Source organism: Lucilia sericata, unplaced genomic scaffold (assembly GCF_015586225.1).
Source record: "Lucilia sericata isolate MDLA Ls3-8-SP2 unplaced genomic scaffold, ASM1558622v1 Contig006104F_arrow, whole genome shotgun sequence".
Taxonomy (NCBI): Eukaryota; Metazoa; Arthropoda; class Insecta; order Diptera; family Calliphoridae; genus Lucilia; species Lucilia sericata.
The window spans coordinates 1-11,787 of record NW_023997684.1 but is presented as its reverse complement, the minus strand read 5'-3'; the positions used below and the strand labels follow the sequence as shown (position 1 = coordinate 11,787).

Here is an 11,787-nt window from a genome sequence, read left to right as displayed (position 1 = left end):
CATATTTATGTACTTATGTATTTACTATTATCTCTCTCACTTAACTTACATACATACATATTTGCTCTTATTATTGCTTGCATTGTTTTGCACTTGTTGCAATTTTTCAGTTGAAGCGCAGATTTAGTACGGTTCGGTTGACAAGTGTTTGAGCTCCGTGAAAATAATAAATAATTTTGTTAAAAGTGAATAAAATGTTGTAATTTTTGCATAAAAATGTAAAGAAACATTTACTTAACATGTTTCATTAAAAATATTTGCAATAAATAATAAAGAAATTAGTGAAAAAAGTGTTTAAAGTCTAATTTTAATAAATTTTCAACGCAGGTGGTTGTTTTTATTTTGTTGTGGCCGTTCGTTAGTTCGTGGGATTCGTCGTATTATGTGTGGATATAAAATGGATGTGTGTGTTAAATTGTTTTTGTTTAAGGTTTTACTAAGAAAAGGCAAAGAAGCAAATGAAGGAAATTGCTAAAAGTTCAGTAAAGATGGCACCACCAGCCACAAATAAAAGGCTTTTAAATGAAAGCTAGTAAATATGTAAGAATGTGTTGGTGTAAAGTGAGTTTTGTTTGAAGGAAAGTTTAATGAAAGAAAAGCGAAAGTTTAAAATTTGAAATGAAATTAAATAAAAGATGGCATTTGCCACACCATGGCCTTTTTAATATAAAAAAATAAAATAATAAAAGTTTTAAAATATTTGTAAAATGTAATGTGATTTGAATAAAAGTGTTTTTTAGTATAAATCAATTTGTGAAAATTTGTTTTCTACAATTTGTTTTAAATTAAAGATGGCATTGCCACAACATGGCCTTTTATTAAAAAAAATATTGTAGTAAATAAGTTTTATAAATTAAAAAATTTTAAAAATTATATCGAAAATAAATTAATCAGTTACAAAAAATATCTAAAGCATATGACGAAGACAAATAAGAAAAAAATCGTTTAATAGAGGTAAGTGCAATCACATTTTTGTGGAACTCTAATTAGATAAAATATTTTTTATATAAAAAAATTAAAATTCCGTAAATGAAATACTGATTCTGTACATTTCCATTTAGGCTAAACTTAGATAGTCTTTTTTTAATATTATAATAATATGTATGTACTAGCTATACCCAGTGTCCTTCGCTACCATCATCGTAATGGAATAAAATAAATATTATTGTAAATTCAGTCAGTCCAATATAAATACATACATTTGTGTTTGTATATCTACAATATCATAAAAACGCCTTTTATAGACTAACATACAGGTTACTAGATTCAATATTTCATAGATGTTCAATCAATAATGATTGATTCTAGTCTCAATATTAGAGGAAATTCCAAAAATATCAGTTGGAGGACGAAAATGTAACAGAAAGTCCCTTTTAAATAGATTTTTATTAAATAAGGATGGTGCATGCTAAATTATCAACCAGAAATTAATCTCATTCAGATTTTTATACAATCAGGAATATGCGTGTCCAATTTTATGTTTTTTTTTAACTACCAGTTTATGTACGAAATAGTGCCAAAAGGCATCTTTTATTTAATTTCATATTTCTAATTTCAACATTATAGAAAATTCAAAATGTACAAGTTAAAGAACAAAAAAGTACCAGAAAATATTCCATTTTAGATTTTCATTCACATAGGTCCCTGAATGCTTAGTTTTCAGCTTCTATCTTCAATATAATTGAAAACTTAAAAGGTACCAGTTAAAGAACGAACAAGTAACAAAAAGTCCCCTTTTATGGGTTCTCAATTATTCTGGTCTCTCTTAATTTTATGTTTCTGGGTTCAATATTATAGAAAACTCAAAAAGTACCAGTTAAAGAACGAAAACGTACCAAAAAATAGTACTTTTGTGTTACTAAATCTACCAATTTCTCCAATTTTATTAAAATTGGGTCAATGAGTTTGAATAAAATCTAATTTTTTGTTTTTTCCCCATTTTGTACTTTTTTCTCCCTATTGGAATTTTATTCCAAAAAGTTGCAATATCATAGAGGGAGTGCATCATTAAGTATTCATTCACATGTACAAATCATGGGAAACAATGTTTTATGCAAAAAGTACGAACGTCCGAATATCCAAAATTCGTATTTGTATTTTTTCGTTAAGTTATGAAGGAGTCCAAAATATTGTTTGTATGTTCACTGGTTTAAAAGTTTAAGTTTTTACCCGTTCATTCCCTAAAGGTGACGAATTTGAAAAAAGTAAGCGGACATACTATAGGCAAGATCATAGACTATAGACTAGAAGTGAAGCTAGTCTATAGACTTGACAATAAACCAGACTGGACTATACATTAGACTATAGACTGGACTGTACTGTATACTAGACAGCATATTTGATATTGTAATAATCCAAATCCAAATTTCCGGGCCTGTTGTATGGACGCTTCTGAAATGTTCACCGATTTCAAATAAAATCAATATGGTTGGCCCAAAAGTATTACGGATACCAAATATCAGTTTGATTACAAGGTTTACATGGACATTAACGGCTTATAAAATTATTCTATATCAATTGATATATTATTTTAATACTTTACAAACAGCAGCACAAGGATATAAATAATATAATTTGATTAAGAAGTAATAAGGAAAAAATAATAAAATAATTGTTAAAGTAATACATACAATAATAACGGTACATATGTATGTACATAAATGTCTTGGCATAAATATACTTCCAATTTTCAGAAGAACTATGTACTATTTTTACATCAATTATAATCATGATTTGCAAGTCCATTACACATATGTATGTATAAACCAAAAATTTATTTACATACATACATAGTACAAACATACATATGTATGTACTAACCACATATCTCTCTTATATATTAAACTTGCATATTTTCTCTTACTATTGCTTGCATTGCTTTTGCTCTCATTGTTTTGCAATTTTTCAGTTGATGCGCAGATTTAGTACCGTTCGGTTGACAAGTGTTTGAGCTCCGTGAAAATAATAAATAATTTTGTTAAAAGTGAATAAAATGTTGTAATTTTTGCATAAAAATGTTAAGAAACATTTACTTAACATTTTTCATTAAAAAAATTGGCAAAAAATAATTAAGAAATTAGTGAAAAAGTGTTTAAAGTCTAATTTTAATAAATTGCAAAGCCGGTCGCTTTTTCTTTTGTTGTGGCTGTTCGTTAGTTCGTGGGATTCGTCGTATTGTGTGTGGATATAAAATGGATGTGTGTGTTAAATTGTTTTTGTTTAAGCTTTTATTAAGAAGTAAAAAGCAAACAAGTAAATGAAGGAATTAGCTAAAAGTTAAGTTAAGATGGCACCACTATCCATAAATTAAAAGCTTTTATATGAAAGCTAGGAAATATTAAGAAAGGTGTTCGAAGTAAGTTTTAATATTTAGCGGAAATTTAATAATATAAAGTTTAAAATTAAATTAAAGATGGCATTTGCCACACTATGGCCTGTTTTTAACAAAAAATAAAATTATGTATGTATGTGTAAAAGTAAATCTACATATAATGTGTTTGCCAGATCTATTTAATATAAAAATAAAGTGTTTTTTATTAAAAAATTAAAATTAATTTAGAAATTTATGAAAAAAAATTTTGTAAATTTAGTATTAAATCTATAATTTGAATTAAAAGTGTGTAAAAATATGTATAACATTTGTATAATGTATAAAAGTTCCATCAGAAATTTAAAATTGAATATTGAAGGCGAAGTCGAATTTGTTAAAAAGAGGTAAGTCCAATTACTTTACATTTATATAATAGTAAATATCCGCAATTACTAGACTCCCTCTCAGATTTCCTTGGATTTTTTAATAAAATTATAAAAATATTTTGCATTTATAGACATTTTTCTTCTGGGGGACATACATAGATATGAATGAGGGGTTCAAAAATTCAAAATTTTTGGTATTTTTTACTTTAAATTAGAACTATAATTTTACTCTGATAAAATATTATTTTGAAATTTTGTTTAAATTATAATGAGTTCCCTAACTTTAACAGATTTCGAAAAATTTTCGAAATAAAGAATTTGTAAAAAGCATAATTTTATTCAAACTTCAATGGTGCCATTTAATACTTGTCTAGCCGATTCCTGGCCATTACAAGTAATTATAATTAAAGTAGTTTTTTTCTCAAGTAGATTTAATGTTATTTCCACTGTACACATTTCGATAAAAACATTACCACCTGGCAGCAACATAACCGTATCGAAACTATAGTCGATTTGTGGTATATAATAATAAGCAGCTTCGACACCTATAAGACTTTCAAAGAAAAGAACGAAAATAGTGTATTATTATGATTATACGATATGGAAATCTACTCAAAATAAGAACATACGTTAAATAAGGTCCATTTCTGCGGCGCAATTGATACAGAACATTATTAAGTAAGTCCACAGCTTCAGAATATTTGTCACCATTTAACTGGCAGAGAATTTTAGTTTAATTCAAATTTGTTTTAATGTACACTTCAGATCATCTCAGATCTTGTAGTAACTTACTTTTTGGTCTCTAACTTCTGATATAATTATGGCAAGGAAAATACAAATTATTATTTTATACATTTCTACTTGATATTTGTTAAAGACTAAAGTAATCATAATTTAATTTTTACAATTTTATTTACTTTATGATTATTAAGCGTTTAGAAAAAATTTAGCTCATATAATTAATTAGTAACGTAAAATATTCCTTTGCGACCCAGGAAACATTTTAGAATTAAAAGTTAATTCTGAAATTATTGCAAACAAAAGAATTTCAGATTCTTAACAGCAACCTGGTAGCTAGTAATGATGTGATTAGTTTTGGAACCCATTCTGTGGAACGTTTTAGAGTTTTTAAAATACTTCTTAAGAGTTTTTAAGGAACAAGATCTTTGTCATTAGTAATACATTGTTATACCCTACATCACTATAGTGGGAAGGGATATTATGCGTTTCTGTTGACAAAAATATTGGTCCTACACCCACCTTAAAGTATACCAATCGGCTCAGAATCACTTAGCCGATCGGTGTACTATGTCCGTCCGTCTGTCTGTCTGTGTGTCCATGTAAACTTTATGCGCACTCTACAGGTCACAATTTTCAAGACAATTTGATGAAATTTGACACATACTCTTCTTTTGGCTCAAGGACGAAAAATGAAAAAAAGATAAAATCGGCCCATTACTCCCCGAATATGGCTTTTGAGCTCATAAATATATGAAATGTTCTTGTATCACTTCAAAAATCGGCAAAACCTAGTTTTATATAAGTCTAAATGATACTGCTGATTTTTGTAATGATCGGGCCTCATTTTATCCTATCCCCATACGAAGTCCTTTTCAGAAAATGAGTTGATTGTCAAAATTCACTTATAAACACTAGTATAACGATAATATTCTGCATAAGAAACTAATGTAGACGTAAATTTCTCTACCAAAATTTATAAGGATAGGACCATATTAACCCCCCTGCCCCTCATTTAATCCTCTTTTAAAATTTACCTCTTTTGTCAATAAACTGTTAAAATATTTCTGAATTAAGGTAAAAATTAAATTAAATATTATTAAAAAACATTTTTAACATAATCACTGGTGTAGGGTATCATATGATCGGCCATGCCCTATTATATATATGTTTTTATTCTAAATTCTTATAAATAAGAATCTGTCGGTAAGATTGTATATTGAAAATCAATGTTTGGAGGCCTTATATATCTCTGGAACCCAAATCTTGAACAATTCAATTTAGAACTTAACTTCTATGCTGCGGTAAAGGTATATCAAAAGACAGGTTGGCCTGTACTCTTTACATGGACAACATTACATGGGCGTTAAATACAAACTGGAAGTAATTCTGAATCGATCGCTATATATTAAGATGTATGTGGGATCGACATTTTAAACTGAGTTACAATATACTTATCCCACTATAGTGCTGTATGTTATTAAAAATTGCGTGTTTCCAATTAAAATTTCTTCGTTTAATTAAAATTAAATGGCACAATACAAAAATTTTATATAAAAACTTAAAAGCAAATCCGCTGTTTATTTAAACATTCATATGTATCTGAAATGTTTAAAATTATTGTTTCTTTATTCTTTGTGGCGTTTTTATTAAAGATCAATACAGAAAAAGTTAAAAATTTTAATGATTTTTTATACAAATTATAAAGTTAATTATTTTCTATAATTTTAGTTATCTGGCATTGAATACGATAATGCTGTAAAAGTTTTAAATGCAACTTTATTGAAGCTTGAAAATGTAACAGGGAATTTGTATACGTAAGTTTGTGACGAATTTTTAGTGCAATTTTATCTGGAATTTAAAAAACCTTTTTTTGTATTAAAAATTGTAGCATTAAAAATTGCTACAATATGCAATAAGGAAATCCTGCTTAATACCTTGAGAATCACGAATTTACTATAAATGTACTAATAGGGTATTATAAGATCAGCCAAGACCGACTATATTACTTCCACGCATAAAAAATTTATTTAAAAATTACTTAGATCATTAGTTTGAAAGAAATGTGTATATTACATCAAATCCGAAGAAATACATTGAGGTCTTCATTGTGCACTTACGAATCGAACCCACGACCTCCGATCTGACAGACTAGAATACGAATTTCTAACCTACAAAAGGCACAAAAATTGATTTTAATATTCTTCTTTTTTGTTTTGCCAGAGCCCGCGAAGTAAAGTCTGCTTTCAAATTCATACCTGATGAAGTTTATTCTTATGAAGCTACTCTTTCGGACGACACAAATGACCGCAAGAAATGCACGATAACGGTAACATATAGTACTGGTGTTTATGATGCTTTGGCAGTAATAAATTGTGAAGGTGATAGGACAGTAGCTGAAACAATCGATAATGATGTTAATATAGGTATTATACCGTAACATACATATATTCAGAAAATAGAAGTTATTTTGTTGTACAATTAACTTCTAATTAAAGGAATAAATTTTAATTAGAAACACCACTATAGTGGGTAGGATATAACCTGTTTATGCCGATGTTTGTAACTCAGGGCCCCCACCTTATTATTTCTAAATAACGATATATATCCGGTCGACCGTCCATGTGTAACAATTTTCATATAATTTGATGAAATTTGACGCCAGGACTAAGTCAAGCCCCCATAAAAAATAGGCAGAACTTACTGCTATAGGGTATTATATGGTCTGCCATGGTCAAGTATACTTTCTTATTTGTTTGAAAATACGCTAACGTGAATGGTATATAATATTCGTAGTATCATAAAATAGCGCTCTTTCCAACAAATGTTTAACCCAGAGACCAGAGTATAGTATTCTAATTGAGCTGCGCTGAATTTGAATCTGAACTCAGAATTTGCCCAAAAACTTCACATATTTGAGACTTCTTAGCCCAGGACCTAAATTATACTTTTCTAAAGATTAAGCTACGTTGAAACAAATTTCAAAATTTCCCCATTATCATAGGTTTACGTGATCTCTTAGCCTATTCTTTACATATAAGGCTAAAAGACATATAAGAGATGTTATAACAACGTTTATTTATAAAATTTGTATAAATAATATTGACATGAATATGTTTTATTTTCTAACTAATGCACATATTATAAATCGTTACGGAACAATTTCAACATTCACCTGATTAACAATTGTTTTATTCACTGCCGTTTCACCTTCACATTGTACACTTACCAAAGCATTATATACGCCATAACTATAAGTTACCGTTATCGTGCAATTCTTACGGTCACTTCTATAGTCGGAAACAGTAATTTCATAAGAATACACTTCATTAGGTATGAATTTAAAAGCAGCCTCTACTTCGCGCGCTCTGACAAAGAAAAACAACGTTAAAATAAAAAATAAATATATATTTAAAGATTTGGCGGGACCGTAAACCCTAAACCAACTTTGATTAATAATACAAACTTACGTATACCAATCCCCCGTAGCATCTTTAAGCTTAGTCAGACCAGCATTTAAAATTTTTACAGCATCATCAAATTCAGTGCCAGATAACTAAAATTATAGAAAATTTGTTAATAATTTGTATATAAAATCATTAAAATTTTTAACTTTTTTTGAATTGCCTCTTAACAATAAACTCGCAACAAAAACACAAACGATAATTTTAAACATTTCAGAGATATGAATGTACGAAATTTTTCAAAAATAAACAGTAGAATTGCATTTAAGTTTAAAAGTTTATATATTTTTCTGTTGCACCGTTTAATATTAATTAAATGAAGAAATTGAATTAGAAACACCTAACTTATATACCCCATACCATTTTGTTAGGGACACAGTGTACGAAGTTTTTGTGCCCTACACTACTTTATATTCGATTTGTGCTGATGTTTGAAAAGCATAGAGTTAATGGTTTTCGAGTCTGCTAAGCCATGTCCGCCCGCCCGTTTGTCTGTTTGTCCATGTAAACTTTGTAATCAAACTACAGTTCGCAATTTGACTGCAAAATTTCATAATGATCAGGCCTTTTTTGACCCTAGTCCCCTACAAAGACAAATGGCTTAAATGTCGTTAATTTCTTTATATACACTTGCTAAGTAAACATTGTAACTTGATGAAGTTCGGCATAACTAATTTTAGTAGTAGTAGTTAGTTAGTAGTAGTTAGTTAGTTAGTTAGTAGTTAGTTAGTTAGTTAGTTAGTTAGTTAGTTAGTTAGTTAGTTAGTTAGTTAGTTATTAGTTAGTTAGTTAGGATTAGTTAGTTAGTTAGTAGTTAGTTAGTTGTTAGTTATTAGTTAGTAGTTAGTCTAGTTAGTTAGGTATTAGTAGTTAGTTAGGTAGTTAGTTAGTTAGTTAGTTAGTTAGTAGTAGTTAGTAGTAGTAGTAGTAGTTGTTAGTTAGTAGTAGTCGTTAGTGTTAGTTAGTTAGTTCGTAGTTAGTTGTTAGTAGTTAGTTAGTAGTTGTTAGTTAGTTAGTTATTAGTAGTTAGTTCGTTAGTTGAGTTAGTTAGTAGTTAGTTAGTTAGTTAGTTAGTTAGTAGTTAGTTAGTTAGTTGTAGTATTTAGTTAGTTAGTTAGTAGTAGTAGTTCGTTAGTAGTTAGTTAGTAGTGAGTTAGTAGTTAGTCGTTTAGAGTTAGTTCGTTAGTTAGTTAGTTAGTTAGTTAGTTAGTTAGTTAGTTAGTGAGAGTTAGTTAGTAGTTAGTTAGTTAGGTAGTTAGTTAGGTAGTTATTAGTAGTAGTTAGTTAGTTAGTTAGTTTGTTAGTTAGTAGTTAGTTAGTAGTTAGTTAGTTAGTTAGTTAGTTAGTTAGTTAGTTAGTTAGTTAGTTAGTTAGTTAGTTAGTAGTTAGTTAGTTAGTTAGTTAGTTAGTTAGTTAGTTAGTTAGTTAGTTAGTTAGTTAGTTAGTAGTTAGTAGTTAGTTAGTTAGTTAGTTAGTAGGGAGTTAGTTAGTTAGTTAGTAGTAGGGTAGGGAGGGAGGGAGTGAGGGAGGGAGGGAGGGAGTGAGGTAGGGAGTGAGGGAGTGAGGAGTAGGAGGAGGGAGGGAGTGAGGAGGGAGGGAGGAGGAGGGAGTGAGGGAGGGAGGGAGGGAGGGAGGGAGGGAGGGAGGGAGGGAGGGAGGGAGGAGGAGGGAGGGAGGGAGGGAGGGAGGGAGGGAGGAGGGAGGGAGGAGGGAGTGAGGGAGGGAGGGAGGAGGGAGAGGAGGGAGGGGGGAGGGAGGGAGGGAGGGAGGGAGAGCGCGCGCGCCGCCGCCGGGGGGGGGGGGGAGAGAGAGCGAACGAACGAACGAACGAAAACGAACGAACGAACGAACGAACGAACGAACGAAACGAACGAACGAACGAACGAACGAAAACGAACGAACGAACGAACGAACGAACGAACGAACGAACGAACGAACGAACGAACGAACGAACGAACGAACGAACAACGAAACGAACGAACGAACGAACGAACGAACGAACGAACGAACGAACGAACGAACGAACGAACGAACGAACGAACGAAACGAACGAACGAACGAACGAACGAACGAACGAACGAACGAACAACGAACGAACGAACGAACGAACGAACGAAAACGAACGAACGAACGAACGAACGAACGAACGAACGAACGAACGAACACGAACGAACGAACGAACGAACGAACGAAAAAACGAACGAACGAACGAACGAACGAACGAACGAACGAACGAACGAACGAACGAACGAAACGAACGAACGAACGAACGAACGAAACGAACGAACGAAGAACGAACGAACGAACGAACGAACGAACGAACGAACGAACAAAAAACGAACGAACGAACGAACGAACGAACGAACGAAACGAACGAACGAACGAACGAACGACAACGAACGAACGAAAACGAACGAACGAACGAACGAACGAACGAACGAACGAACAAACGAACGAACGAACGAACGAACAACGAACAACGAACGAACGAACGAACGAACGAACGAACGAACGAACGAACGAACGAACGAACTAACGAACGAACGAACGAACTAACGAACGAACTAACGAACGAACAACGAACAACGAACGAACGAACGAACTAACGAACAACTAACGAACGAAAACGAACTAACGAACGAACTACTAACAAACTAACTAACTAACTAACGAACTAACTAACGAACTAACGAACTAACTAACTAACTAACTAACGAACTAACTAAAACGAACTAACTAACTAAAACTAACTAACTAAACTAACTAACTAACTAACTAACTAAAATTAGTTATGCCGAACTTCATCAAGTTACAATGTTACTTAGCAAGTGTATATAAAGAAATTAACGACATTTAAGCCATTTGTCTTTGTAGGGGACTAGGGTCAAAAAAGGCCTGATCATTATGAAATTTTGCAGTCAAATTGCGAACTGTAGTTTGATTACAAAGTTACATGGACAAACAGACAAACGGGCGGGCGGACATGGCTTAGCAGACTCGAAAACCATTAACTCTATGCTTTTCAAACATCAGCACAAATCGAATATAAAGTAGTGTAGGGCACAAAAACTTCGTACACTGTGTCCCTAACAAAATGGTATGGGGTATATAAGTTAGGTGTTTCTAATTCAATTTCTTCATTTAATTAATATTAAACGGTGCAACAGAAAAATATATAAACTTTTAAACTTAAATGCAATTCTACTGTTTATTTTTGAAAAATTTCGTACATTCATATCTCTGAAATGTTTAAAATTATCGTTGTGTTTTTGTTGCGAGTTTATTGTTAAGAGGCAATTCAAAAAAAGTTAAAAATTTTAATGATTTTATATACAAATTATTAACAAATTTTCTATAATTTTAGTTATCTGGCACTGAATTTGATGATGCTGTAAAAATTTTAAATGCTGGTCTGACTAAGCTTAAAGATGCTACGGGGGATTGGTATACGTAAGTTTGTATTATTAATCAAAGTTGGTTTAGGGTTTACGGTCCCGCCAAATCTTTAAAATATATTTTTTTTATTTTAACGTTGTTTTCTTTGTCAGAGCGCGCGAAGTAGAGGCTGCTTTTAAATTCATACCTAATGAAGTGTATTCTTATGAAATTACTGTTTCCGACTATAGAAGTGACCGTAAGAATTGCACGATAACGGTAACTTATAGTTATGGCGTATATAATGCTTTGGTAAGTGTACAATGTGAAGGTGAAACGGCAGTGAATAAAACAATTGTTAATCAGGTGAATGTTGAAATTGTTCCGTAACGATTTATAATATGTGCATTAGTTAGAAAATAAAACATATTCATGTCAATATTATTTATACAAATTTTATAAATAAACGTTGTTATAACATCTCTTATATGTCTTTTAGCCTTATATGTAAAGA

The 11,787-nt window shown here is 31.1% G+C and overlaps 3 protein-coding genes and 1 long non-coding RNA gene across 4 annotated transcripts; 2 read left to right on the top strand and 2 right to left on the bottom strand.

Moving 5' to 3' along the window:
* Positions 1-3,626: 3,626 nt before the first annotated feature.
* On the bottom strand, positions 3,627-4,664 carry LOC119615593. Its single transcript, XM_037971601.1, has 3 exons — positions 4,489-4,664; positions 4,326-4,411; positions 3,627-4,249 (listed from the first exon to the last, which is right to left on the bottom strand). Exons 1-3 carry the CDS (start codon positions 4,585-4,587, stop codon positions 4,036-4,038), a joined length of 399 nt encoding a protein of 132 aa, XP_037827529.1. The 5' UTR covers positions 4,588-4,664; the 3' UTR covers positions 3,627-4,035.
* A 1,372-nt stretch (positions 4,665-6,036) lies between these two features.
* LOC119615596 lies at positions 6,037-6,971 on the top strand. The gene is made up of 3 exons (XM_037971603.1): positions 6,037-6,104; positions 6,166-6,251; positions 6,658-6,971. The coding sequence occupies exons 1-3, from the start codon at positions 6,042-6,044 to the stop codon at positions 6,872-6,874; spliced, it is 366 nt and encodes a 121-aa protein (XP_037827531.1). The 5' UTR covers positions 6,037-6,041; the 3' UTR covers positions 6,875-6,971.
* A 517-nt stretch (positions 6,972-7,488) lies between these two features.
* LOC119615594 lies at positions 7,489-8,189 on the bottom strand. Its single transcript, XM_037971602.1, has 3 exons — positions 8,048-8,189; positions 7,905-7,990; positions 7,489-7,802 (listed from the first exon to the last, which is right to left on the bottom strand). Exons 1-3 carry the CDS (start codon positions 8,108-8,110, stop codon positions 7,586-7,588), a joined length of 366 nt encoding a protein of 121 aa, XP_037827530.1. The 5' UTR covers positions 8,111-8,189; the 3' UTR covers positions 7,489-7,585.
* Positions 8,190-11,136: 2,947 nt separating this feature from the next.
* On the top strand, positions 11,137-11,760 carry LOC119615595. Its single transcript, XR_005232458.1, has 3 exons — positions 11,137-11,205; positions 11,263-11,348; positions 11,447-11,760. It is a non-coding gene; the product is annotated as an uncharacterized LOC119615595 (long non-coding RNA).
* Positions 11,761-11,787: the final 27 nt, after the last annotated feature.

What these genes read in the sequence shown, in the direction of transcription:
- LOC119615593 (XM_037971601.1), bottom strand. Translation starts at nt 4,587, where the DNA reads ATGATTACTTTAGTCTTTAACAAATATCAAGTAGAAATGTATAAAATA. An exon ending in CAGAAGTTAGAGACCAAAAA is followed by an intron (nt 4,412 to 4,488) that starts GTAAGTTACTAC and finishes ATTCTCTGCCAG; the next exon opens with TTAAATGGTGACAAATATTC. An exon ending in AGAAATGGACCTTATTTAAC is followed by an intron (nt 4,250 to 4,325) that starts GTATGTTCTTAT and finishes TTTCTTTGAAAG; the next exon opens with TCTTATAGGTGTCGAAGCTG.
- LOC119615594 (XM_037971602.1), bottom strand. Translation starts at nt 8,110, where the DNA reads ATGTTTAAAATTATCGTTTGTGTTTTTGTTGCGAGTTTATTGTTAAGA. An exon ending in TAAGAGGCAATTCAAAAAAA is followed by an intron (nt 7,991 to 8,047) that starts GTTAAAAATTTT and finishes CTATAATTTTAG; the next exon opens with TTATCTGGCACTGAATTTGA. An exon ending in GCTACGGGGGATTGGTATAC is followed by an intron (nt 7,803 to 7,904) that starts GTAAGTTTGTAT and finishes TTTCTTTGTCAG; the next exon opens with AGCGCGCGAAGTAGAGGCTG.
- LOC119615596 (XM_037971603.1), top strand. Translation starts at nt 6,042, where the DNA reads ATGTTTAAAATTATTGTTTCTTTATTCTTTGTGGCGTTTTTATTAAAG. An exon ending in TAAAGATCAATACAGAAAAA is followed by an intron (nt 6,105 to 6,165) that starts GTTAAAAATTTT and finishes CTATAATTTTAG; the next exon opens with TTATCTGGCATTGAATACGA. An exon ending in GTAACAGGGAATTTGTATAC is followed by an intron (nt 6,252 to 6,657) that starts GTAAGTTTGTGA and finishes TTGTTTTGCCAG; the next exon opens with AGCCCGCGAAGTAAAGTCTG.